The sequence below is a fragment of the Filicampus tigris genome, chromosome 15, assembly GCF_054856515.1.
Source record: "Filicampus tigris isolate MCC_2025a chromosome 15, RoL_Ftig_1.0, whole genome shotgun sequence".
NCBI classification, from domain to species: domain Eukaryota; kingdom Metazoa; phylum Chordata; class Actinopteri; order Syngnathiformes; family Syngnathidae; genus Filicampus; species Filicampus tigris.
The window spans coordinates 643,061-670,826 of NC_141231.1; the positions used below are offsets into that span (position 1 = coordinate 643,061).

A 27,766-nucleotide genomic window follows, 5' to 3' on the forward strand; every position below is an offset into this window, starting at 1 on the left:
TGTGTGGGTGTGTGCATGCGCATGTGCGGACACGTGTGCGCGTGTAGGTGTGTGTGTTTGAAAGGACTGAGGAACTGTTTGTGTGAGTTGAATCCAATGCTTGTTTTTTCAATTGAAGGGTAAGTCTACCCAAACATTTTTTTCAAGAATATGTTCTATGCAGTCAACAGACATGACAAAATGGCCGCCCCCGCTGATGGCTAAAAACAGGTGGATTCACTCTTATTCTACAAACGCAATAATTATCCGAATGCCTTGTTTCAACTAGTGGGCCTGCATAAAACATATTCTTAAATTTTGGGTTGACTTCTCTTTAATAAAGTATTTGCGTAAGAAAATCAATTCTCTTATTCATGTTAAGGGTATTCAGACTCAAGAAAATAATGGGACAGACAAATCAAGGGATTTTTTACAATAAATAAAACATGCGATTAACTACAAGTTGGCTATGAAAAAATGCGACTAACCACGATTAAATATTTTAATCGCTTGACAGCACTAATATATATATATATATATATAAATATATATATATATAAATATATATATAAATATATATATAAATATATATATATATGTATATTTATATATATATATATGTATATATATATATATATATATTTATATATATATATATTTATATATGTGTGTGTGTATATATATATATATATATGTGTGTATATATATATATATATGTGTGTGTGTATATATGTATATATATATTAGGGGTGGGAACCTTTAGGTACCTCACGATACAATACGATTTGCGATGCAAGGCTCACGATTATCTCACGATATAACGATTATGGAAATATTGGTCAGGAAATCAATCCGCAATAATGTACGATACTGCTATTAAAAAATTGACATTTTGTCAAAGAAAAAAATCTTTTTTGTACCATTACTGAATAACAGTATTAAATTCAAGTGCACATTTGTATAAACAAATCTTCCTTACAGAGACACTTTATTATTGCAACAGTTTTGCAAACAAAATCAGTGTCTTAACTCATTCTATCCTAATGACATACTTATATTTCATTTCACAGTGGGCCTGAAAAAGTCTGGTACTGAATGAGTTAGACACTATTGTACAGTAGTGCAACATGTCAGGAACATTCCCATTCTGTTCTATTTATAAACAGTGCCAATTGTTATGTAACATTGCTGTAAAATGCAAATCTACTGCATAGCCTCTACCTGCAGATTTACAGGGAAAAAAGAAAATCAAAGAGTAACTAAGGAATGAAAAATCCAACAAACTTTTGCAATGTGAGCATCATTGTGGATTCCATGCAATTCACGGGTTTCAAGCACGTCTGATTTGAGTTCCCAATCGCTGATAAAATGCACGGTGGTGGCAATAAAAGACGGTGTGTCCCTCTCATTCAATGCCTGAACCCTGGTCGTTGTAATTGTTTTCTCAGTGAAACGTTTTCAACTTCGTATTCCGTAGCGTGACTCTCGAGTGCGCATCATGTAGCGAATACCATCAATCTCAAATACGCCATACGGGCGGTGATCCTCCCAAATATACACACAGCTGCTGTGCGTGATCGACTTTGTCCCAGGAGATTAAAAGCGAGTTTTGTTTGCAGTAAAGAACCCGCGCGGGTCTGGCCACGAGGCAAATCTAACAATCTTTGGGTGGCTTTTTTGCTTGCGACTGGTGCTGGGCGGTGTAAGTGGCTGTACATATATTCGCCGTATTTCAGTGCACCTTACGTTTTTGTGAAACAGTTCTTGTATATAGCAAATTCTTTCGCTAGCTTAGTTCCATCCGTACTACTGTTAAGTCCGAAATGCAGCCACAACTTTTGTATGATGCCGGCGCATCTTTTAAATTGAGTCTATTGCTTGCTTCAGCCATGTTGTCTCCCTTTGTTTGTTTGTCTTCTTCGCCTGACGACTTCCGCCCGCCTCCCCGCCGCTCTTCTGCGGCGCACCCCTAGTGGACCGCCAAGTAATTGCCCGATAAGCAATGAACACTAAAGGAGTCTTTACAGCGGCCGAATATTAATTGAAAATATCGATACTTGGCGGAGGCGTATCGATAATCGAACGGAACACAAAATATCGTGATGTATCACGTATCAAGATTTTTTCACACTCCTAATAATATATATATATATATATATATATATATATATATATATATATGTATATACATACATTATATATGTATGTATATATATATATGTATATATATATATATATATATGTATATACATACATTATATATGTATGTATGTATATATATATATATATATATATATATATATATATATATATATATATATATATATATGTATATAAATGTATATATATATTATATTATATTATATTATATTCATCAGTACAGGCCAGGGTTAATTTGAAACATGGCATATTGATGACAATAAATGTTTACTGAACTTTTAGATTTAAAAACAGGTAAATAACAGGTCTCCTTTCAAATTAGGACACAATTGTTGCGTATTGCGCATTTGAAAACACTGTGAAAAATTGAAAATTAAATTCTGTCATGTATTTTAATCTTTTTTTTTTTTTTTGCTAAAAAAAAAAAAAAAAATGAAAGAACATTTTCTGAGTCTACAACTTCTGCAGAGTTTGATCCCAGTGTGTGACTACCTAATCTGAACTACACAGTCAGTACACCACAGTTTAACATAAACAATTATTGTTTCCACATTGCAGGAAAGTATAGATAATGGATCAGGAATCATTGCTGGTGACAATGATTTCCTTGCATTTAGAGTCAAGAGTGAAGGGCCACCGCAGACATTGGATGAACACAACTGGCAGTTCGGACTGGTAAGTATTCTCTCGTTTGTGCATAATATATTTGAACAAGAAAATGCTGTTTGTACATATAGTCAGTCCATAAATATTGGCACATAGACACAATTCTCATCTTTTTGGCTCTTAACACCACCAAATTGGATTTGAAATGAAATGAACAGGTTGTGCTTTAGTTACAGACTTTCATTTTTCATTTGGTGGTACATCCAAATGGGGTGTAGAGTGTGTGTATTATACCATTTTGGACGGGATATATGTCTGCCACTTTTTCAAGGGCCAAAAGTAATAGTAGAAAAAATTAACAATCAAATCTCAACTTTCACTTTTTAATGCTTGTTTGCAAATCGTTTGTAGTCAATTACCACCTGAAGTCTGGAACACAAACACACATGAACAAAATTGTTATCCTTCTGTTAAAATGAAAGAAAATTCCACAGTGGTCACAAAAATAAATAACATGAATCTAGCAAAGTAATAATAAAAAAGGAAAATTCTGTGGTTATGCACATTAATATTCCTCCGGGTCAACTTACAGGTAAAAACAATATATTTACCATCTGTGGCCCAGGGGCTTTTAAACTCACTTTTTAGTAGACGTACAGTAACCTCAAGAAGTCACACTCTTTTGCAGTCACTGAGCAGACTCTTTATTTATTTCACGTCCATGTTCATCTTAACATTGTTGCCTTTTTCCACATCATCCTTGCGCCCCACTCTCCAGCCCTAGCCAGCTGACTTATGCTGCCTCAACTCCTTCACTATGAGACAGTGTATGTTTGAATATTTATTTCATCTATTTACATATGTCTGTATCATAGGAACCCTGTGAGAAGCCATGTCTCCCAAGTGGACAACAATAATACTACAATGAACTTCATATACAATCGTTATTGTCTAAAAACATGTCTTAACCATATATCACGATGGACTGGTTCTACTGGTTCAAATTCCACAAGCACGTCTGTATCACTATCGTCACTTTCATCTCAGAGCTCCCGCAATCGTCTGCGTCCGGCATTATTGCTCGAAAAAAATTCCAGGAGATCCCCCGAGAGCTCACGATCCCATGTATAATCTGATGTATTTCATTGGCTAAGAGACCGAGAATTGGATTAAAAAAAAAAAAAAATGCAGTTATACGCTTGTCCCAGCTCAAAGGTTAGAACGATGCAACAGCGCTCCCGGCTCTAGTGGTAGGAACGCAGTCACGTGCTGCCGGCCTAAATAGGTGGTTTTGTAGAAGTGGGCATTCCATCTGACCGACGGACTGGTCCGTCTGTCTGTCCCTGACGGAGGCCCGTTTTGCTGACGATAGACGCGAAACTTAAAAAAAAAAAGATTGACTTAGCACAGACAGAAGTGGATTTTCATCGGTCTGTGTAATCATCACTAACCTGGTCAAGTCCGAACGGACCTCACAGTCCATCATTGACGGACGCCCGTTTTGCAGACGAGACGGAAACACGACCCAGACTGCATTGACTGTATATGTACAGCAGGTGGCGGTATGCACCAAAGAGAGAATCATGAGTTAATCAGGCTAATTAATGAGCTAAGAAGTACAAAAAGTTTTACAGAGAAGTTCTTGTGAGTTAAGTTTTACATTTCTATTTTTATTTCTGGAAAGAGTAGGGTTAGGGGGTTTGTTGAATTGTATTTTGCAGGCCCAAACTCCATTTCAGAAGGTGGTGGGTCATTCGCCAAAGGTGTTTGCCAACCTCTAAAAGACAGAAGAAGAAAAAGAAAAAAAGAAGACGAGTTTGAAGGAAAAAAAACGTTCATTGTTGTATTGTAATGGCAACATTATTTCGGTTTGCACAAGGACTAGGAAGCATTTTAATCCACCAGGATTGTACAACAATACGTCACAGGATTCTAAGGTAAGCAAAACTTTAAAGTAAAACTTTGAAGAGTTAAAGCGGCAGCAGGCTCCCACTTAACAGTTCGATAGATTGGTAAATAAGAGTAGGGTATGTGAAATACCAAATGTATGTGAGTGTAAAGCTGTTTGAGCAGCAAGCCAGCACATTATGATGTAAATAGTGCTCTCCATTTACCATTTTAATCAAATTAGTTCAGATAATGGATGGATTTATCATCTTTTGGACCTTTTTTTTGTCCGGATTGACGATTGACGGACGGATGGAACTTCAATGTTTACTGACGGAAGTGCAGTTAAAACAACATGACGGATGGACAGACGATTACAGTTGAGTTCGGCTTGAAAAAATGACGGATTGACAGATGACGGACGGGTAGCCAGGCTGCTGACGGATGATGAATGACAGACAGATCGGCAAACATCAGTAAAATGCCCACCTCTGCTTTTTTGAATCGTTGTCCTGCTGCAGAACCCAAGTGTGCTTCATCTTGAGGTCATGATGGCCGAACATTCACTTTCAGGATGTTCTAGTCACAAGCAGAATTCATGGTTCCATCAATTAGCAAAGCAGCTCCATACCATTACACTGCTAACACCATGTTTTACTGTTGGTATGATGTTCTGTATCATAGAGTACCATATACTATTACCTCAATTGCACTGATCATACAAACTTAAACGTACAGTACTATTTCCGTACTATGTACCATACTCTCTGGATGTTTGCACAAATGTAACATATTTCTCAATGTAAGTCTTATTTCATTCTCAAGGCTGCCTTTCTTTCTCTCTTTGTTTTTTGTTCATGTAGTCTGTAAATAGTATAAAATGTACTGTATATATTTTTTATACAAAATATTATGTTTGCATGATTATTGCTATGGTGGAGCCTTAATTTCCCTCTCCGGGAAAATGAAATATGTCTGTCTGTCTGTCTGTCTGTCTGTCTGTCTATCCATTCGTCCATCCAACACCTAAAACAAGACTACTGTATTGACATTCCTATTCTTTTCATTGTGTGTACTTTGAAGTACTGTAAAAGCTCTACACTTTGTTTTTACATGATTTTATTGTCTTGTTTTACTTTTACAGACACATGCACCCGTGCTGTTGAAGAAAAACAATAGTAATGAAGGTCTGGAAAGTTCTCATGACCTGTAAGCCATTTTAAATGATGTACTAACAATACTGTCCATGTTGTTATGGTCAAAATTCCAGAAAACCTTATTCATGTTTTCAAAAACCCTAATAAGAGCACATTTACATGGCTTTTAAAAACCCATTTACTGCCAATATTTGGGTCTTAAAAAGGTTATTGACTGCATGTAAATATAATCAGTTTCTCATGTAGCCCCTTTTTTTAAATGAATTGCCCTCCCCTCTTGCTAGGTTAACAGAGCTGCCAGATGTTACGGATTATCCGTATTTTGTTGCAGAAATCACAAAATTCCAACTCCTGACGGCTGATTGTTCCGGATATTTAAAAAAATCCAGCATCCAACGTTACCACTAGTATGGGGCTGCGTCGGGTCACCGAGACACTGACCAGTACAAATAAATGCGATGATATTAACACTACATTGTTAAAAAAAAAAAAAAAAAAAACGTGTGTCCACATCGCCCAGTCTCCCTGCTTTCCGCTGTTCGTATCGGGGAATGCTGGGTGCATGCTATTTTACGCTGGCCCAGCTCCCTGCAAGCTATGGCTGGCTAGCTAACTTGGCAGGTGTCAACACAACACAAGTCACTAATCATCGCTTTCATGGCAGCAGATAAGCTACACCTCTGACTAGTCATTACCACTAAACAAGGGCGGAGAGAAAGACGTGCTAATTGCTAAGCTATCAATGTGGATATGAAGGAATACGTGATTGAATCATACAGTGCACTTGCCATATAGGGCGTGCTGGAACTGCGCTATAGTGGAAGTAGCAACTTTAAACAGCAAAATAACTGTCAAATTAATAAGTGTCTGGAGAGAAGAGAAAATAATACAAAATAATGCTACACAGAACAGGGAATGAATCAGTAGGCCATCACGTGTCAGTCGAGAGGACGGGCCTATAAATTTGAAAGTATATTAATATAGTCTATATATATGCTATGATACAAGATAAGGACCTTTATGAGTCCCACAAAGTGGAAATTGGCATTGTTTTATCAGCAGTAGTGGGTACAAGAAATAGAAAAATGCGTGCAGGAGAAGACATTTGTACAATAAGTACATTGCGCTAATTAGAAACCAAAGTTTTGTCTGAGCTCTAATCCAATCTATCAACAATAATATTACTTGTGAATTCTATTGTGATTGCCTCATTGAGTCTAGGTATGTCTTCACAGGACACAGCGCTACTACTCACTAAGAGAGGTTGAGTGGATAGAAGAACATGATTCTAATTTGGGTATAGAACATCCCAGCCAGCTTCCTGACAGCCTCTCCAATGCCAGCATACTAGCTAATCTCTTCAGCTGCCTGGATGAGCACGATAACCAACCACTTCCTCTGGCTAAAAGCCTCGAGGACCTGAAGAATCTGCAAGACCATGAAAAGCTTTGCGCCAAGTTCACCAGTCAGGTCAGAGATACAGTATATTTGCTTGTACCATTTGTTTTAACTTAATGGCTTCAATTTTTGCACAGACTATATACTTTTACTAAATCTTATTCTAAATGTTGTGCTTTTAATCGTGGAAAGCAAATTGAGTTAGTTACCTTGTGTATGAATTGCCCTATATAAATAAAGCATTGTAACGCAATCTTAACTATTCTCGTGGCGTTCCCTCCCCTGGCAGGCTCCGTAGTCTGGTGACCGCCGGGGGTTGTGTTGGCAGCTAAATGCTATTTTGCGTGACACTTAAACAGTTGTAAACAATTCAGTCCACTCCCAGCCGGTAAGTGAATGTGAATAGGAAATTATTCAGCAAATGAGCTTTAAATAATGTTTATGAATTATGAGATCTCTGCCGTGAGCATCCTTCCCCCACGTCAAGCACAGGCGCTTTTTTGGGGGGGCGCAGGCAGGGGACGGACTGACCGACTGTAAGGACGAAAGCGCTTTAAAAGGATGTGGACGGACTGGGTCGGAGGGCGATTATTTTTATGAACAAGGACAGATAGACTATGACGAAAGGGTTTTTCCTGGTCGCGGATGGAGGACGGACTGGCAAAATAGAGTAAAGCGCCCATCTCTGGTAAATTGGTAAGCATATATTATGTTTAAACATATGCAATGTTTGTTTCATTTTGCCTACATATATGCAATGTTTTTTGACTGGTGAATGGAAAAAAAAAAAAAACACATCATAAGCTAACATCATTTTTGTGTTTGCAGCGGAAGGACCTTCATTCCTGTGACCATTCACAAATACCTGCGGGCCTCAGGCTCCCCAACACTTACAACAGGCTGTTGAGTATACAACCAGATCAAACAGAAATGCCTTCTTGGGAACCTCCTACCTGCAAGAAAGCCCAATCAGCTCAACTTCACAGTAACAGTACATGCCTCGAACCACAAGGCTTGTCCAACCCTGACAATATTACCATACCTCGTCCTCACGGAAGGAAGAGTTCTGAATTTGGAACAGTGTTAGCACCACTTTTTGGCAAGTGTCAGTCAAAATCATCAAATGAGGAATGGACAAAAACAGGGGGTCAAGAATTTCGAAAAGCCCTTACTAAGACCTCAGACGTGGTCAATGTTGCAGAGGATCACATGGATTTGATAAGCCTTCTGGACCCCCTGAACAAGTCACCACGGACAAGTTCCATGTCAACAAGGGATGAAATGAATATTGAGGTGTTTTCAACAGCTTGCAAAACAACAATTCCTCCTAGATCTTACCCAATGATCCAGCCTCCTTTTCAGCCACATCATCACATATCACCTACTGACTTTACTCGGTCTTTCCAGCATTCTGTCCCTCAAATGCAATATTTGTCTGGTGGGAGGACAACATCTTTCAGCGCAGTGTATGAACCACCAATTGGTTCTTATCTACACAGTCCAAGCCAGCCACAGCCTTTCCCTGCACTCTCAGAGGTCTATAAACAGCAATTGCCTGACAGTTCCACTCTTCTTCCCAGTCATCGAATGGGCAACTCTTCCTCATATATCCCACTCCTTCAGTCATCAACCAGCAATCATGGCCTTTCAGGACTGACAGTCTCAGTGCCTGTCCCGAGCAGTGCTCCCAACACACTAACAAGACCACTTCAAATGGAAGAAGGCAGCCAAAAAACGCCAGATCTTTTTGGCGATCTTCTCACGATGATTAAACCAACCGCAACTCTTCAAAAGAGCATAGATCAGCTACAGAAGAGCTGGGAAACATTTGACTAACAGACTAACACTTGACTATGGTAGAAACACCCAAAGTTTGACCTAGCCAGATGTTTTCATATTGCATGAGAAACCTCTTTGGAAGAACTTCAAATATAGCTGAATTAAGAATTGGTACATTTGTTCCTTACACAAAACCTAAACTGTGATTAAATATGTTTATATAAAATGTTTCACGAGAAATTAATAAAACACCACATACATCAAAAACCTAAAAAAAAATTGGCACCTTTCTTAACCTCGGTTAACCTCAAATTCATGACAAACATTGAAATCAAGTTGGATTTTTTTTCTGGACAGTAGCATTTGGTGATTGTAAAGCAATTGACTTTTCATGCTCATACCACTGCTTGACTATAGTAATTTTAACTTCAGATAAACTTATTTTTATGAACATATTGTTGTGACTGGTTGTTCCTTGATGCATCAGTTGCTTTGCAGTTGCTGTGGTCCTTTTAATACGTCACCTTTATTTTGTCAACTAGTATCAGTAAATAAGCTCGAGTTACTTGGTGACACATCTGTATGTCAAGCTTTCTTCGAGTCGGAATGTGAACTTTCTTCCATGTCTTCTGCATCCAGTCCTGCCCTCTGTAGTTTTTATTTGCGTAGAAAAAGACTTGCTTTTCAACTTCCCAGTCTGTTTATGAGTCCAAATTCCGCTCCTCACATGACAGTACATACTGACCAATTATGGACCCAGCCGACTCAGACAATCCATCAAGCCGCAGACGTCGCTACCTGCTCCGAACCATCCGCCCACATCCCATCAGGGAGTGATCCTCTCACCTCCTGCTTCTTCGCCTTTTTACCGGGAACCCCTCGTGTCACTCCTCCTCGATGCATCCCAGTCTGTCACAAGCCCCAGTCTGCCCGCTACTGCCCTCAGCCTGCTGACCTAACGCCCACAATCCCCCAAGCTCTTGGTGTAAGCTGTCTTTTCCTCCACATCTCTCTCACCTGTGCCATCTATAGCACCGGGCCTCGACTCTACTCGGGCGCCGCAAGCCCTGTGGATGTCCTCTAATCCTGCTCCACCGGCGCAATCCCTGCGGTCGCCCTCCAATCTTGTTCCGGCGGCGTAAGTGGTGCGGCTGCCCTCACACCATGGTCCAGCAGCGCCACCTTCCCACCCTGCTCCGGCGGCGCGGGACATGCGGCCCCTCCGACGCTGCTCCGGTGCTGCACATCTTGCGGCCAAACTCCAACCGCGCTTCAGCGGGGCAAGCACAGTGGCCATCCGCCAACTTTGCTCCGATGGCCCTATACTACAACGTGAGCAGGCCAATTATGTTATTGCGGATTTGGAATGATACGCAGGACACACTTAGTACCTCAATAATCTTAAAATTTTGGGTGAGTTGATTTTTGTGAAAAAAATGTGCTAAATAGGTTATTCCACTTAATGTTGATTTCTTGTTCAGCAATTTTGTGCCATCCTTGAATGTTAAATTTCATGCAAACGAGCCCTTTGCACTGGAAAGTAATTATAGTATGTGGTTATTTTGCTTCAAACCCTTTGTTCTTGGGTTAGGATAGTTTATTTTGTCTACATGCATTGAAAAATCCACCCATCCATCCATCATCTATACCGCTTACCCTCACAAGGCTCGCTGGCGTGCCGGAGCTTATCCCAGCTGTCATCGGGCAGTAGGCAGGGTACACCCTGAAGTGGTTCCCAGCCAATCGCAGGGCACACAGAGACAAACAAACAACCGCACTTACAATCACACCTTGGGGAAATTTAGAGTGTCCAATTAACCTACCATGCATGTTTTTGGAATGTGGGAGGAAACCGGAGTACCCAGAGAAAACCCACGCAGGCACGAGGAGAACATGCAAACTCCACACAGGGAGGCCGGGGCCGGAATTGAACCCACGACCTCTGAACTGTGAAACGGACGAGCTAACCAGTCGACCATCGTGCCGCCCTGCATTGAAAAATGTATTATCAAAAATTAAATATATCAAGAGAATGTGTTTAGCATGTATGCACGTATTTTGTCCATATTTAAAACAGCATTTTTTAAATATATCTTATTTGGAAGTGTGTGGTCCTATTTGACCCCACCCTCCCCACCCCCCATTAGTACAGATGAAAAATGATGTCCCTGTCCAGCATTTAGGTTCCCAGTATACTGTATGCTTGAAGTATTGTTGTCATTGCCTTTCAGGGATAGTTGTTGCTACAGTGGACAGCTGTTCAAATGTTTTCTCCTAAATGAATGACTCAATGTCACAGTTGCGCATCAGCCACCACAGTGGACTCGAGTGAGTCTTTCCTTACACTGACATCCAATGGTCAGCTTTTTTTTAGGAGAGTGGAAAGTGAATATGGAGGGAACAGACCCAATTGATTTTTTATGCATCTGTTTCCCGAAGATCTGATAGATGAAATTGTGTTCCAATGAAACCTCTATGCACTGCAACAAATCTGGCCCTTACAAATGGTGGAATGAGGCAGATTCTAGGGTTAGGCTTGTGTCTTTGTGTCCTGGGTGCTTTGCCAATTTCCACACAAAATAACCCTTTCCCATTGAAGACAAACGGTACTGATGTATCAAAGTACATTTGAAAGACGGTAAGTATCATAGCAGTAGGCTGATACTTATTAGTAGGTCTGTTAATTGTTATGGTTGGAGTTACTGTACTATCCGTGATTTTTTTTTTAAGTTAATTTTCTTTGGTTAAATCAATTTACAAAACATTTCGCAGATTTGGAACGCGTTAAAAATGTGAACACAATGTCAAAGATAAAAAAAAAAAACCTTTACCTATAAGATGGCGTCAACCCGAGTGGTGATGCGCTCTCTAGTTTTGTCTTTGTTTCTGTCATTTTCATTCATTTATGGTGATCCTACTGTTAGGCTGCAGCGATTAAAAAAAATAGCCAAATGTGCCGGGCACCCCAGAAGCAGTGAAAAAACAGGTCAAGAGTTCACAACAGAAATTTTAATGAGAACCTGGATTCTTATACTAGTCGAGTGCATGAGTGTCCTGAGTCCAGAGGAGGACGTTCGAGCCAAGAGAAAGTACAAGGGGTGGTTCCACTGAAGAGCAGACAAGGGGCGAAGATGAGGCCGGAGACACTGGTTGTAGCATGGAGGAAGTCTAGGGGTGAGAGGATAGGAAGTGTTTAATATTTGATCAAGTATTATGAGGTCTGCAGGAATAACGAGGTTTAATAGTATAAACTTGAGATTCAAACTTGAGACAGCTTCAAACTAACCACAATGGTCAACGTTCAAGCACTGGTTGCTTGTCCTCCGCTGGCTTTTGAAGGCAGCTGTCTTGATTGAAGGCGGCTGCAGGCTGGTTTGATTAGAATTCTCTGGCTGAAGCAGAAGCCTGGCTCAGAGGGGAGGAGGAGGGGCAGGAATCATTGCCGTGGCATGGCATAACACCTACACCACTTATACTGATATGTCATGTCATTGTTTATTACTGTTGCTTGTTACTGCAGTACTAGGGTAGCTCATACTGCCGGAGGCAAATTCCTTGTGTGCAGGGCCAGACCTGGCTTGTTTTGCACCCTCGGTGAGACATGATATTGCAACCTCCCCACCCCCTGCCACAAAACATACACTGCAAGGGAAAAGAAATACAACAAACACCAGAACATATATCACCTGCTTGTTATGTTATTAGAGATACAGAAAAAATAGGACAATGTAATAAGATAAGTATGAATAAAAAAATGAAATAGAAATAAGAATATGTAAACATGTTACAACTTCCACAAACCCTTCGTCATACAAATAACTACTGCTTCCATAACAACTACTACTTATAAATTCGATCGTAGGAAAAAGTTATTTTTTTACAACATTATTTAACAGTCATCATTACACTTGCGTTTAAATTTTTGCATTCAGCACTTTCAGAATTCACACGCAATGTCTCCAGAAATTGCACATAGTCTAGTTATTTTTTCTTATTCAGCTCACTTTATTTGTCAGGATTCAACTCCCACATAATTCACATGGTTCCAATTTCAACAGATTCCAAAAATGCACGCCTTCCAGGACATCCTTCTCATTCAACAAACATTGTTTTCTTACAACTTAATATTTTACATTAAAATTTCCACATTCATTTCCTATGGGACAGACATTACAATTTCAATTTCGGCATCCCATACCCTTCAATACAATTGAACATTTCTACACACCTGCTGTTAACCTGATTTTAGTACACTTGGTAGTGTTGCTTAATCACTGCCCAACGGGTTCATGGTTCGAATCCCACCTCTGACTGTAGATTATTAATGTCAATGAACAAAATTCTAACTGCTACAGGGTTTTACCATAGTTATTAGATATATATTTGTATACATTACGTATAATTTCCTATCAAACAAAGCATTTTAACAATCCATTCCTGTCGGTGTTCAATGTGATGGAAACACATTGTTTCTGCTATAACAACCGTTATTCAGCAAGTCCTTGGTGGCGCAGTGGTAAATGCAGTGCATTCTTGTGTGATAAACCCTGGTTTGAATCAAATATTGAGCATAATATACAATGTTATTTAACAATCATTATTACACTTGCATTCACACGCAATTTCACCAGAAATTGCACACAGTTTAGTTTGTTCAGGACTACAATCTGGCGAGGATGAAGATACTTGGAACAGAACAACAGGTCAACAAAGGTCTTTTTGGATTGGCCATCACCTTGTATACCTTATATTTACTACGTTTTTGTTTTGTGGTTTAACATGTTTATCTAAATATATTTATGTCTTGTTGCTTTATCTTTTAGTTAAGAGTGTAAAATAGATTCTCTTATATCCATAATGTGCAGGATAATATGATTAACATTTTAAAACATGCAGAGCCCACATCCCGGGCACTGAAATGCGCAAGTTCTGCGGCTGCCCTTGGATTCTGCTACGGCAGCGCAAGCTTTGCAGCCTCCTTCCAATTCTGCTACTGCAGCACAAGGCCTGAGGCTGCCCTCACCCCCTGCGTAGCCCTCTGAACGGCCAGCGGACTGGCACCGTCAAAAACCTCTCGTCTGACCTTTGGGACGGCCACCAGACTGGTCTCGCCAAGACCTTCTCGTCTGGCCTCCTGGATGCCCACCGGACTGGTCTCGCCAAGACCCTCTCGTCTGGCCTCCTGGACGCCCACCGGACTGGACCAGAACATCTTGTCTGGCCTTCTCCGATCTGTTGTTGATTTTGTTTTGGAATTTAGTTTTGAAATTCTTTTATATGTGTCTGTCTCGTTAGGTTATTGTGTCCACCTGTGCTCGGCTACCAGATCCCTTGAGTTATTCAATCAGCTCCCTCTAACACTTTGTGTCTTGTCTAGGGGTTCCTCGGTTCGACAGCTGAGTTTGACAGCAGAGGTGGGCGGAGATCGTTTTGTCCCTGGTTTGCGGTAGAGCGCTGTCCCTTTGGACTCCGCTTGGGGTTTGGTGCTTAGTGCGGTGAGGAAAGCGGGTGAAGCAGTTGTCTTGGGACTACACCGAAGCTGCAGGTGAGTCGCCGCTTTGTGGTTGCTTTACCCGGATTTACGGGGTATAGTGCATAAGAACCCCTCGTAAATACTCATCTGAAGATTAAGGAGGGAGTTAGCTAGAGGGTGTTGGGTCGTAAGCGGGACAAACCGGTGGTGCCGCCTAGCTTGCTGTTTGGCGTCGTACTATCGATACTTCTTTGGTGTGTGTTTTGACATGGAGTCTGATGATGAATGGCAGGGTTCCTGGCGGATGAAAGTTGGTGGTAAAGGAAAACGGAGGAAGAAGCAGTCCTCGACTTTGAATCCTGGAGAAGAAAACGGAGAGGCGTGTCCTTACATTCTTAGAGTGGGTGGTGTTGTTGAGCGTCAAGTTATTCTCAGGATTTAAGATAAGATAAGAATGCCTTTATTGATCCCACAGTGGGGAAATTTTCATTGTTACAGTAGCAAAGATATAGGTCACACAGGGGCGGCGGCATAATGTGGCCATTAATGTATAACATTGACAGCAAACATTTAGAATCAAACCTATGTAGATATACGCAGTAACATGTGTATATACACATCTGTATACACACCAACCTACATCTACATAAAAAATATGAGGAACACTCATTTCGGCCTGTACATAGTACAGAGGAAAAAATACTCTAAGTGACAGTGCTGCAGTGCTGTAGTGAAATGTAAGGAACAGCATTGGATAAAAATAAAACTAGACTAACAGTAGTGGGGAATGTTGAGTATTGCACGGTATTACAGTAGTGGGGAATATTGGGTATTGCACGATATGAGCTCAGGTGCAGGACTGCACAATTGCACTAATGACCGCCAGTTTGTAGATACTACACAATGTTCTTGTTAAAGAGTCTGACAGCAGCAGGCAAGAAGGAACGGCGGAATCTCTCCTTTGCACAGCGAGGGTGTAACAGTCTGTCACTGAAGGTGCTGTGGAGTGCTGTTAGGGTGCCCTGGAGGGGGTGGTCCGGGTTGTCCAGCATTGATGACAGCTTGGCCAACATCCTCCTGTCCCCCACCGAGTCCACAGAGTCCAGGGAGCAGCCCAGGACAGAGCCGGCCCTCTTGACCAGTTTGTCCAGCCGCTTCTTGTCCCGGGCCGAGACGCCGCCTGCCCAGGTGACCACTCCCTGGAAGATGACCGATGCAACCACCGAGTCATAAAAGTTCCTGAGGAGTGTCCCCTGAACCCCAAAAGACCTCAGTCTCCTGAGTAGGAAGAGTCTGCTCTGACTCTTCCTATAGAGGGCGTCTGTGTTGTCGCACCAGTCCAGTTTATTGTTCAGATGAACACCCAGGTACTTGTAAAGCAATCAGCATCTGTAGAAATATATTGCAGATACCATGTAACTAATGAAATCATAGTGGCTAGTGTTTTTGGTGTGTTTAATTTGCATATTGTTTTCTATAACTGTTCGGGGCAATCGGGTGTGGTGTCGCTCTCTGATGGCCACAGGAGCGCACAGATCTGTATTGAGAGGGAACCGAGCCGCCGATACTGTATTAGCTTTTGCTGTTAGGAATAAAATCTCGGTGATTCGGCTGATTGGCTTTCTGGTCTTCTCTCTTACGGAACGAGCACGTTAGGTAAGGTGAAGCTAAGGTTAATGTCGGTTCAAATAATAAATATATGGTAAGTAATTTGGAGTCAGATAATTAGGGTAAGTATCGTGATTTAGACCTTAAACCTAACACTTGCTAAACAGGATGGGCAGGGGTTGGACTCAGGCCCAGGGTGACCATATGTCCCGATTTGAGCGGGACTGTCCCGCATTTTAATTATTTTTAATGCGTCCCGCAAATTGACTCGCTGTCCCGCATGTCTGATCGGCAGGCACCAATTTTCAAACGTGCGGCTAAAATCTTGTTTTTTATTAAACGCCTGTGTGAGGAGAGCAGACAACACACAGTGGAGGCTATTATGGGGGCAGGTCGCAGGCTGTGTGTTTGTAGGGGCGGGGGGTGGTGGTGTTCGGGTGGGTGTGACTGTCCAAGACTGTGAGAGGCAGGGGTATGCTGTCAATCAAACAGCCGGGCACACAAGCAGGCAATCCAGTAGTTGTTTTTAAAGATACACCTACAAAAAAACCTAACAAAAACAAGCATTTTAGCGACGCGTTCCAGAAATGTGTGCTGAATTAATGAAAATGGAGGACTCTAAGGAAGGTAAGAAGACTGCAAAGAAAATGAAATGCAGTTACAACAAGGTCTGGGAACTCAGTGTCCGTGGGTGAAGCCAATGAAAGACGAGTCAGATAAAGGTTTCTGTGAACTTTGTGGCTGCTGTTGCTGTTATGGAGAAAACTGAAAGACTTGAGTTGTGATGGACATAACCTAAAGTGTTTCATCAGTGCTTTCCTTGTTTGTCAAAGTGCATAGTGCTGCTATGGTGGACACGTTTGTTTACAACTGAATTTATTGTAGTTATTGTTATCTCCTTTTTTTTAAATGCTTCTTGTTTTATTTTCGTTTTATGCTGTGGCTGTTTAATTTGAAAATAATTTGAATTGCAGTAGTTGTAGTAGCCTGTCTTTGTCTTACTGTAATAAATTGTTACTGCACTTCATGCTCTACATAACTTGAGATTTGACAGGGTTCTATTGTGTGTGTGACTCTTGATAAAGTGCATCTACCTCAAGATATGAGACTGACTAATTTCAGCCTTTATTGTGAACTCCTATTGATATTAATGTCTGAGAGATTTACCTTTTTACTAGCAGTTTGTGTTGTATTTTTGTAAATGCAGATCATCTCAACTGCAATTCTGTGTTCTGTGTTTTTATTTGTAGATCTATAATTGTTATTTTGTTACAATTTATTATATTATATGTTACTGAACAGTTGACAAGCTGTGCCATTTGCATTTTTGGTGTCCGTCGCGAGCGTCAGCTGCATCCCACATTGTCCTCCACATGCATACTCCCTGTCCCACATCTGCTGAGTCTGGATCTGGTCACTCTACTCAGGACAGTTAGGAAATTGGGGAGTAAGCGGTAAGGAAATTCTGAGGAAATTCCCTGTTGATAGTTGGGTGATTGAATATAAAGAATGTAGAGCTGTGGCTAGCAGTGTTATAAAGGAGGCCAAAAGGGAGAGTTGGCGGGCTTGTTGTTGCTCTTTGGGGGTTCACACTCCTATAAAACGGGTGTGGAATATGATACAACGGATGTCTGGAATTAATAGGGGCTCAATACAGGGGGATTCAGAAGCAGTTGATGTTGGGGCAAAGGCTGAGGTTTTGGAGCGGATGTTTCAGAGGGTACACAGTGACGTTAATGTAGGTTATAAAGGTAGGATGAGAAGGGGGATGATGATCGAGCTGGAGGAGTATAAACTTTTGAACAGTAATGACAACAGTCATGCAATTAATTTGTTTTTTCTGTGGAGGAGCTTGTGAGGGCTATTAAGAGAGGTCGCCACACAGCGCCTGGCAAAGGCGGCCTTGGCTATGAGATTTTGTTGAAATGTTAGGTGAGCTTGTTTGGTGAATGAGGTGTGGGAGATGCGAGTTCTTCCAGATGACTGGAGGCATGCCATTGTTGTTCCCATCTTAAAGCCTGGGAAAGAGGAGGATGTTCCATCGTCGTACAGACCTATCGCCCTAACTTCTGTGCTGTGCAAGATAATGGAGAGGATGATTACGGACAGGTAAGTGTATAGGCTAGAGCGGAAACAGTATTTCATACATGCGCAAAATGGTTTTAGGCAGGGTAAGGCCACAATAGATTCTGTGTTAGTTTTAGACTATGGAATTTAAAAAGTGTTGTTAGATCGTGAAGCTGTGTTAGCTGTCTTTTTGGATATTGAGAAAGCGTATGATATGCTGTGGAGGGACGAGCTGCTATTAAAACTATACGAGGCTGATTTCGCGACTGAATGCTGAATTTAAGTTTGCGCAGCATTCAGGTGGGAGTGGGACGTTCCTTCTCTGGAATTTATAGTACAGATAATGGGACACCTCCGGGGAGTGCCATTAGCCCTGTGTTGTTTAATATCATGATTAATGATATATTCCATGATGTGGGTAATGGAACTGGACGGTCCTTGTTTGCTGATGATGGTGTGCTTTAGAAGAGAGGCAAGAACGTGAAATATGTCTTTGGTCAACTGCAGTCGGCCCTAGACAAGGTGCAGGCTTGGTTTGAAAAGTGGGGATTCAGGTTATCGATAAGTAAGACTAAATTTATGTTGTTTGGCAGGAAACGTAAAGTTGGGAATCATACTTTGACACTACGGTGAGCCAGTTGAGAGGGTGCATGTTTATAAATTTCTTGGAGTGTGGATGGATGAGAGACTCACGTATGGGGAACATGTTCGGAGAATGATTATCAAGTGTCATAAAATTTTAAACGTGATGAGGTGTTTGTCTGGTTCCACTTGGGGTGCGGGGAGGGATGTTATGTCAGTTTATAGAGCACTGGTTCGTTCAGTGTATGACTATGGGTGTGTGGTCTATGGCTCCGCAGCCACATCCACCTTGGCTTTCCTTGATGTTTTTCAGGCGAGGGCACTGCGTGTGGTTGAAGTTCGCACTACCTCCATCCCTGCTCTGCTTGTGGAGACCGGTGAGTGCCCTTTGTATTTGCGCCGTAAGAAATTGGCCCTTAATTATATTGTATCTGTCTTCTGTCGACGTCAGTGTTGGAAGATAGCTGGGAGGGTGGTAGAGCGCCGGCTGGGGCGACCTTTGTGCAGTCGGTCAAAGGAAATCTTGTGCAACTATATTTTCGGGGTAGGGATGTTGTGGGTCCTGTGGTTTGGACTGACATTCCTCCTTGGTTGTGTTCTCTCTCTGATGTAGATTTTTCAGTTAATGAAGCGGTGCGTCAGGGTTTTAAGGGTGATTTGGTTAGCTATGTAAATATGCATCTTAGGAATCAATGGGAAACTGCAAACACATTTACACTGATGGGTCGAGGGATCCGGCTAGCTGTCGAGTCGGTTTGGGGATTTATGTACCACAGGTGGAGTTTCGGCAGGGTTCCTGATGGTGTTTCTTTTTCACGTCTGAGTTGGTTGGTATTCTTTGGGCACTGTGGTGGGTCGAAGAAGTGGGGTTTGTAAATTCAGTAATATGCATTGATTCCCTGTCATTACCGGTGGCGTTGGGAGGAGGTGTAGGTGGTGGAGGTTGACCCAATATTGTGGCTGAAATTCGAATGTTGCTTTATTGATTGGAGGTCGTTGGTTGTAGGGTGGGGTTGTTGTGGGTGCCGGCTCATGTGGGTGTTGCGGGCAATGAGGTGGCGGATACTGTTGCTAAATCTATTGTGACCCATCATTGTGTGCGGCTTAGAGTACCATTGGGTTTGATGGAATGTCGTACCAAAATTAGGGAAATTGTACTACTAGACAGGCAACATCTGTGGAGCACTGAGGGGAGAGGGAGGCAATATTTTCACATTCATCCATTGGTGGGGGGTACTTTTCCTTTAAGCTTTCAAGGAGGGACGACATAATTTTATCCCCACTTCACCAGGATCGTTATCAGGCTTCTCAAGAGCTTGCTGATGAGCTGATCATTTTAACAGGTGTGTTACAGCAGGGAGAGATTAAAAACCTGCAGGACAGGTGCCCTCGAGGACCGGAGTTGGTAACCCCTGCTCTATACTCTTTGTGTCTTGTCCAGTGTTGCATGTTGTCTTGTCTGTTTGTATTTGGTTTATTGTTTTCTTTCAGACTTTGTTGGTTCATTGTCTTTGTTGTGTCTGACTGCTGTTTGTTTACTGTCTTGATACAAGTACAGCTGGTTTCCTAGTGTTTGTTTAGTTTCTTTGATTCTTGGTGTTTTCTACTTACGTTTATTTGGTGTTTTTGACCTTGTTTGTCTTTCGTTAATTTAGATTCTGGGCACCAGGTGGTGCCTCTTGAGGGGGATGGGTACTGTTATGACTGGTTGTTGCATGCGTGAGTTACTCAGTGACACGTTATCAGTCCGTCAAACATTATTCGAGTGAGGATGGAAACTCTCTTCCAGTTCAGATCCCTTTAGTTAATTTGTATTTTCGCTGATAAAGACTTTTTACTCTGCAACGTCCGTGTCGTGTCTGCGTATGGGTCCAAATCCCGATCCTCAGGTGACAGTATGTATGTTGCTTGACACCGTACGTCAGTCACTACTTTAATGGTGGAAAACGTCATTCATGAAGTGGTATGTGTCCGGGTAAACTCGTCTTTCTGTGCGCCGTCAAAGTTTTTCCAGCTAGCGCTAGCTTGCTAACTGCTAGCAAAAAGATGCGTTTGTTTACAACACATTCCTCAGCATAACATCAACTAGACTGAGCGTAAAGAGTTGTGATTGAGTGAAAATGTGTGCAAGACTGACAAAAAAAAGTTCTATAATGTTCCATCAACGTATAGAATTTGTACAGCTACATAATTAACAGATTAATGTTGAACGGCAATGCAAATTAAAACTTGAATGGGTATGCAAACAGGTAAGCATCAATCGTCTGCCTCAAATTTATAATCCAAGGTAATCTTATTAGCCACTGCACATGAAAAAGAAAACAGTAACTGATATAAAGTAATCAGAGCACATCCTTGTATGTTGTGATGGTGTTAATGTAAATATCTAGCCCATGTCTCACTCTCACCAGCACGAAGAGCTATGAAAATAAGTTGTTTATTCAACACATGTATTCTGTGGGAGATTGACAGGCGGCTCGGTGCATCGTCTGCTGTGATGCGGACTCTGTAGCGGTCTGTCGTGGTGAAGAAGGTGCTGAGCCGAAAGGTGAAGCTCTCTATTTACCGGTCGATCTACGTTCCTACTCTCACCTATGGTCATCAGCTGTGGGTCATGACCGAAAGACCAAATCTCCGATACAAGTGGCTGAAATGGGTTTCCTCCGCAGGGTGTCTGGGCTCTCCACTTAGAGATAGTGTGATAAGTTCGGCCATCCAAGAGGGACTCGGAGTCGAGCCGCTGCTCCTCCACGTTGAGAGGAGCCAGCTGAGGTGGCTCGGGCATCCTATTAGGATGCATCCTGGGCGCCTCCCTGGTGAGGTGTTCCGGGGATGTCCCACCGGCATGAAGCCCGGAGGACGACCCAGGACACGCTGGAGAGATTATATCGCCGGGCTTGCCTTGGAACGCCTTGGGATCTCTCTGGAAGAGTTGGAAGACGTGGCTGGGGAGAGGAAAGTCTGGGCTTCCCCGCTGAAGCTACTGCCTCCGCAAACCGACCTCGAATAAGCGACAGATGGATGGATTCTGCAGAGCTGGGCACTTGATCCTTTTTTGACCGTCCGGCCGCGACCCTCCAGCCTTGACCTGGGTACCCTTCCGGCCGCGACCCCCCTGGGTACCCTTCCGGCCGCGACCCCCCGGCCATATTCATAAACATTATCGGCCCCCGGCCCGTTACGACCCCCCACCCCCACCCCCCCCCTACCAACAAAAAAAAAAACACGTCCATGGTGCCCCCGCGGGAGGGATGCTAACGGAAGAGGTTTATTAAAAGACAATTAGCTGGCTAACTTACTATTCAAACCCGCTGTGGACACGCTTCAAACGCGCCACTTACTCAAATACTTACCCAGCTGCATGTACTAACTTCCATTGCGAGCCCTGGGGTTGGTTTTGTCGTATAATTATTTGGGTCCAACAGATGACAAGTCCGCAAGCATTCAACAAGTTACTTATTTTCCACACTTCCCCTCCTTCAAAATAAAAGCATGCCAGCAAACCACTACACAGCAGTTTTGCTACGGCGTACTTCCGGAAGTAGGAAAGTGCATGATGTGCCACACTTGAGTGCTGTGCGCAGCTTGAATATACTCCCGGACACAGGTTGTTTTAAAAGAAGCCTTTCACCGAGTAGGCTGAGATGAAATTTGGCCGCCTCCCTCGCGAGCACGTCACACGCATAAGGGCCAATTAGTGGGCCGGACTAAAATCCACTTCCGGCCATGCTTAGTCCAGCCATTTTTAAAATGTGTCACCCCCCACCCCTCCGCCCCAAAAATGGGCATCCGATCGGGCCGGAGGGTCCGACCGATCCTACCCAGGGACGGACTTCTGTGTATATGTTACTACAGATACTTCACAAGTGATGATTTGAATATGAATAATTTTACATCCAGGTGAGTATGCAATTATTTTGAATTACAAGAAAAATTGCGCATATATTTTGATTTTTTAAACGGCAAGGTATCGGTACAGTATCGGCATCGGCTGACACTGCGCAGCCAGGTAGCGGAATTGGTACTGGGGCCAAAAAGTGGTATTGGAACAACACTAGTTACAGTGCTCTGGGTGTACTCTGTACAAGACTACAATCTGCAACTAATCCCTCACATTAGGTGTACATATTTTATCTCCAATATGTTTCGGGCCGTTTAGTTTTTTTCTTATTTGCAGAACAATTGTTGCTGAGCTTGCATGTACTTGACCAGAACAATTGACTTAAAAAATGTCCTAGCATTAATGAAAAGCTACATGCTATTTACCTGTCCGTCAATCTGCAACCGCTCCTTACATATTAAGTGGTTGATCAAGATTTATTATGTTGCGGACTTGTAATTGTGTAGTTCATAAAGTTATATGAGGGATATTTTCACTTTTTTAATATAAAATAACTATACAAAATTCAGCCAAGTAACTACATCATAAATATACTGTACATTAACACACAAATTAAGGCAAAGACTCAAGAAAAGAAAGCAAATCACGAAGAACTCCATCACCATGCTGATTTCTGGAACCACTTCAAGGGTTAAACTGAGCTCTCGCCATTGTGATACTGTCTCCATTATACTCAGTGTAAGGCACATGAACTTTGTTCTGCCAATCAAACATTGGACTCAAATCCTGTGTACCTTTTCAAGCATCTGGGTCCACAGATGCTTGGTCTTCCCGTTGACCAACAGATTCTTCTGTGCCTGTAGCATGATTGCCTCTAAAAAAAAATCCTGCATTGCAGTAATAGGCCTTCTCTGCTGTTCAAGACAGACCCCTTACAAATATCTGTAAATGGCTCGTGTGATTCTCTGCGCGTAGGCCATGGTTGTTCCATTGTTCTGCAAACTCCACCAAGTCGTTGATTATCCTTGGGAGGTACACATACTGAAGCGTCCACATATGCATATGATTGTCAATGTTAATGGCAAGTTCCCTCTCCAGAGAGTGGACAATTGTATTATAAATGTTTGTAAGTCCACGCCACAGATCGCCCCAGAGTTTTTCAATGCGTTGGTTGTGGACACTTCTCCCTTGGTTGGTGCTGCCGCGATTAGCACCACGGAAAACATTCATCATCAACGCCACAGCGTTCTTCTCCCCTACTCTGACTGTCCTCACTCTTAGTAATAGTGTGCAACAGCATGAGTGAAGGCGTCTTAAACTGTGGTGCTCCTATTGTTGGATGAAGCACAAAGGAATACCATGTCTACAGAATCCATCGAAGGCTCCATGGATGACAATTAAAGTAAATAAAAAGAAAAAGTATAGCTTTTGATATAATTTTTGTCCTATTTATAAATCAAACATTTTTGGTACCTCACTCAATTGACACTTTTTTTAACAGGCATTTCAATTTTCACTTGTTTGCTTTGTTACACGTGAAGTGGAAACAAACACTCTTTAAAACTTGGTTTGTTGATGAGAAATAAATTGCATTTTTTGAACGAACAACGAGGAAAGCCAAAGGCATGCTACAAGAGCCAGTGGATAGGCTGGCCCTAGGAGAGACACACCACCAGTAGGCAGCGTGGCTGGCGTCCTCAAGTATGCGGTTTTCCCAGAAGTCAACGTATGACTCTTTATACTAAGTTAGAATGGGAAATATTGGACAAACAGACCTGTTGCGAATTGCTTAGTCAGGTGCCATCTCCAGCAAATCGGGCACTGATTGAAAGACAAAGGGCTGGGGTATGAAATGGCTAGCTCACTGAAACTAAAGCTTTCCATTTCAGTCAGGGGACTCCAATGTTGATTACTGACTAGGAATACAAGTATATCGATTATCGGCTCCGATATTTGGCATTTTGAATTACATCGATATCAGCAATTTTATACATTTATTTAAATGTATAATTTATTTTAAGGCTTTTAACACATCTAAACCAGGGCTGCTCTGGCTATGAAGGCCAGAGCTGGCCATTGTCTAACCGTCACCGCGTTCCGTCCTGCATATTTAATCGACCCATGTGGTCTCAGTTGGTCGGAGACAGCCAAACAGCGTTGAGAACGGACTTTACCGGTACCACATCACACGCCGGTGCCGCACTCGTGATACGCGGCCGATAAAGGAAAAAAATACAAATAAAACAGTTTTGTGTACCTTGTACTTTGTGTACCACAGACGCAATGGCATGTGCCCCATATTGTTTTGATTTCACCAATCACCGCGCTGTGCATTGTGTGTCCGTTGTTTTTGTTTGATTTTTTTTCTTTGTTTGGTGGCGTGTTTGCGCGTGCGGCGCCTGCGAGGGACAGACTGGGACCACGGATCCCAGGATCGATTTTAAAGTACTTTTATTAGTTTATAAATGTGTTAATGGTCTTGGGCCATCTTATTTATCTGATTTGCTTTTATCATACCAGCCCTCGCGGATCCTGAGGTCCTCTGGCGCCGGCCTTTTATTTATTCCAAGGGTGAGGACCAAAATGCATGGCGAGGCTGCATTCAGCCATTTTGGTCCTCACCTTTGGAATAGCCTGCCAGAGGACGTCAGGTCTGCAGAGACTGCTGATATTTTTAAGAGGAAGCTCAAGACACACCTTTTTAGTTTGGCTTTCAACAACTTTTAAATAATTTATCTTTTCTTTTGATTGAAGATAATTCTATGTTTTGCTTTGAATGTTTTAAAGCACTTTGAGTTGCATTTTTATGTATGAAAAGTGCTATATAAATAAAATGTGATTGATTGATTGATTGATTGATGTGACCACGTGGTCGATTAAATATGCAGGACGGAACGTGGTGACAGTTATACAATGCCCAGGTCTGATGAAGGCCACTGTAATTTGGCGCTGCGACATAGCAAAAAGGATAGGTACTTCCTGCATGCTTTTTTTAAAAAAAAAATGAAAGCTAAGATAAAATGCACCACAAAGCAGGGTTAGCCAAAAAAATGATTTGAGTTTAAGATTAAATTTCAGTCTCATTTCAGTCGCATTAGAGGGAATTTTCCTCCAGGACACACCGTTGACTACTAAAACACTGTCAGAAATATTTGTTCCACAATTGAGTGCACAAAGATCAAACAGGAGACGGGCGGGAAATAGGGCTTTAGCTTTTTAGAAGGATTGGCTCTTCGGGTTAGAAGGTATGGGCAGCCACTGTCAAATTCACATAATAGAACTGGGCCCTTGACCCTTTTTTGCTGGTCCAGTTGTGATTCTGCGCCCTTGACCTGGGTACCCTTCTGGCCTCAACCCTCCGCCTTTATTCATTAAACTTATAGCCCCCCCGGCCCCGTTACCCCTAAAAAATAAATAAAGATAAAAAAAGCGTCCATGCATGATGCCGCCGCGGGAGAGATGCTAACAGCAGAGGTTTATAAAAAGAAACATTAGGCCCCAGAAAATCGGGCACTGATTGTAAGACAAAGGGCAACATTGGCTAATTTACTATTCAAACCCGCTGTGGACAAGCTTCAAACACGCTTCAAACACCCAACTTACGTCCATTGTGAGCCCCGGCGGGAACGTATATGTTGTGCACTACACACGATCTGCACACGGTAGTATGTAGAAACCTTTTTTGTTTGCTCCCCCTCTCTGATGTGCACGAAGGAAGCGCTGCGGCAAATCAGCAAACCATTACACAGCAGGTTTGCTACGGCGTATTTCCAGAGCGAAGAAGAAAGAGAGAGAGGTGAATCAGAGCGAGGTTTTTCAACTTCAATGAATACATCCTTCTGTGTTGCTTGTTAAAGTAGGAAAGATGCCAGAAGAAGTGCATGAACTCAACCTTGATGTGCTGCTGTCATCCGCGAGTGCTGCGCAATTTGACTTTATACTCGCTGACACGTTATTTTGAAAATGTGTTACAGTTGCATTCCAAGTCGGGGGGCGTCGCTTCAAAAAGACAGCGACAACAATGGATATCGTGCCTGCTACAACAAAGGGACCTAGATGACCAGACGATGCATTTAATTGTATTGTATTGAAAATGATCTGGAAGTTGGCAGTGAAGGTGTTATGTGCATGTGTAGCTTCTCGACACACACATATGAGACATAACATCCACGCCACTGCCAAACTAGTTTGCTTCGCAGCTGCAACGAACTCCGTGCTGGATCCTCTCCTCCGTGGCAACAAATAAATTGCCGAGCTGAGCTGGGAGAAACTGTACGTCATCGCAACATGTGACATAGCGGACCGATGATGAGAGAATGTGCGAGAGAGAAGTCTTATATACCAGCAACAATTCCTGATGTGTGCGCGGCATGCAATGCAGACCTGTCGCCAACAATGCGTCGTGACGTGATGCAATGCGGCAGATGTCGCTCGCGCTGACGCGGGAGTATAAAGGGGCCTAAAGAAGCCTTTCGAGTAGGCTGAGATGAACTTTGGCCGCCTCGTGTCCACATCACACGCATGAGGGCCAATTAGTGGGCCGAACTAAAATCCACTTCCGCCCTTGCTTAGTCGAGCCCTTTTTTTCCAAACGTGTCACCCCCCACCCTCTGCCCCCAAAATGGGCGTCCGGCCCCGGGACGGACTGCCCAGCTCTGCATAATAGATTTTGCTATTACTTCAACTAACTCTATATGTTCAGGTGATGAAGCAGTTATAACATTGGCCAACATTTTGACCTTCACAACCAGGCTAGATAAAGTACTAGCAATAGGATTCAACCCCCAACCTGAGCTGCACTTGATGCACATTGACGACTCTGAAAGCCATTTTCCAAAGGCCAACACCTGTAGCCTGACCTGAGCAGTCCCCCAGAGTTGGCCTTTTATTTGAACGGTTTTGCCACAAAATGGAGTTTGGGATTGGGGCAGCAGAACAATTTGGAGTGGCATAATAGGCATGATGAAAAAAAAAATTGAGTAAATTTACAATATTATTTTTAGTGTCTGATAATTGTGAGCTGAGCTAAAATATCACAGTATCAAAGTTACAGCTCTTAAATGTCTTCTTTTTTTTTTTTTCAAATATTTTTGCTAAATAAATAATGCATTTGGGTGGCACAGTGGTTAGTACGTCCGCCTCACAGTGTAGAGCTTGTGGGTTTGAATCTGGCCCCTTCCTGTGTGGAGTTTGTTCTCCCCGTGCCTTCGTGGGTTTTCTCTGGGTACT

At 42.4% G+C, this 27,766-nt stretch overlaps 1 protein-coding gene and 1 long non-coding RNA gene across 7 annotated transcripts in view; one reads left to right on the top strand and one right to left on the bottom strand.

Annotated features, from left to right (window-relative positions):
- dennd1a (DENN/MADD domain containing 1A) overlaps window positions 1–9,419 on the top strand; it is a 116,117-nt gene extending 106,698 nt beyond the window's left edge. For all 6 annotated transcript variants that reach the window (XM_086054529.1, XM_086054528.1, XM_086054531.1 and 3 more), the window contains 4 exons: window positions 2,698–2,814; window positions 5,777–5,841; window positions 7,025–7,259; window positions 8,016–9,419. In XM_086054529.1, coding sequence (XP_085910655.1) covers window positions 2,698–2,814; window positions 5,777–5,841; window positions 7,025–7,259; window positions 8,016–9,023 — 1,425 coding nt within the window. In that variant the 3' untranslated portion in view covers window positions 9,024–9,419. The remainder of the gene's footprint in view (window positions 1–2,697; window positions 2,815–5,776; window positions 5,842–7,024; window positions 7,260–8,015) is intronic.
- A 2,536-nt stretch (window positions 9,420–11,955) lies between these two features.
- Window positions 11,956–12,340, bottom strand: LOC147135073 (uncharacterized). Its single transcript, XR_015089943.1, has 2 exons — window positions 12,253–12,340; window positions 11,956–12,134 (listed from the first exon to the last, which is right to left on the bottom strand). It is a non-coding gene; the product is annotated as an uncharacterized LOC147135073 (long non-coding RNA).
- Between the last annotated feature and the right edge of the window lie 15,426 nt (window positions 12,341–27,766).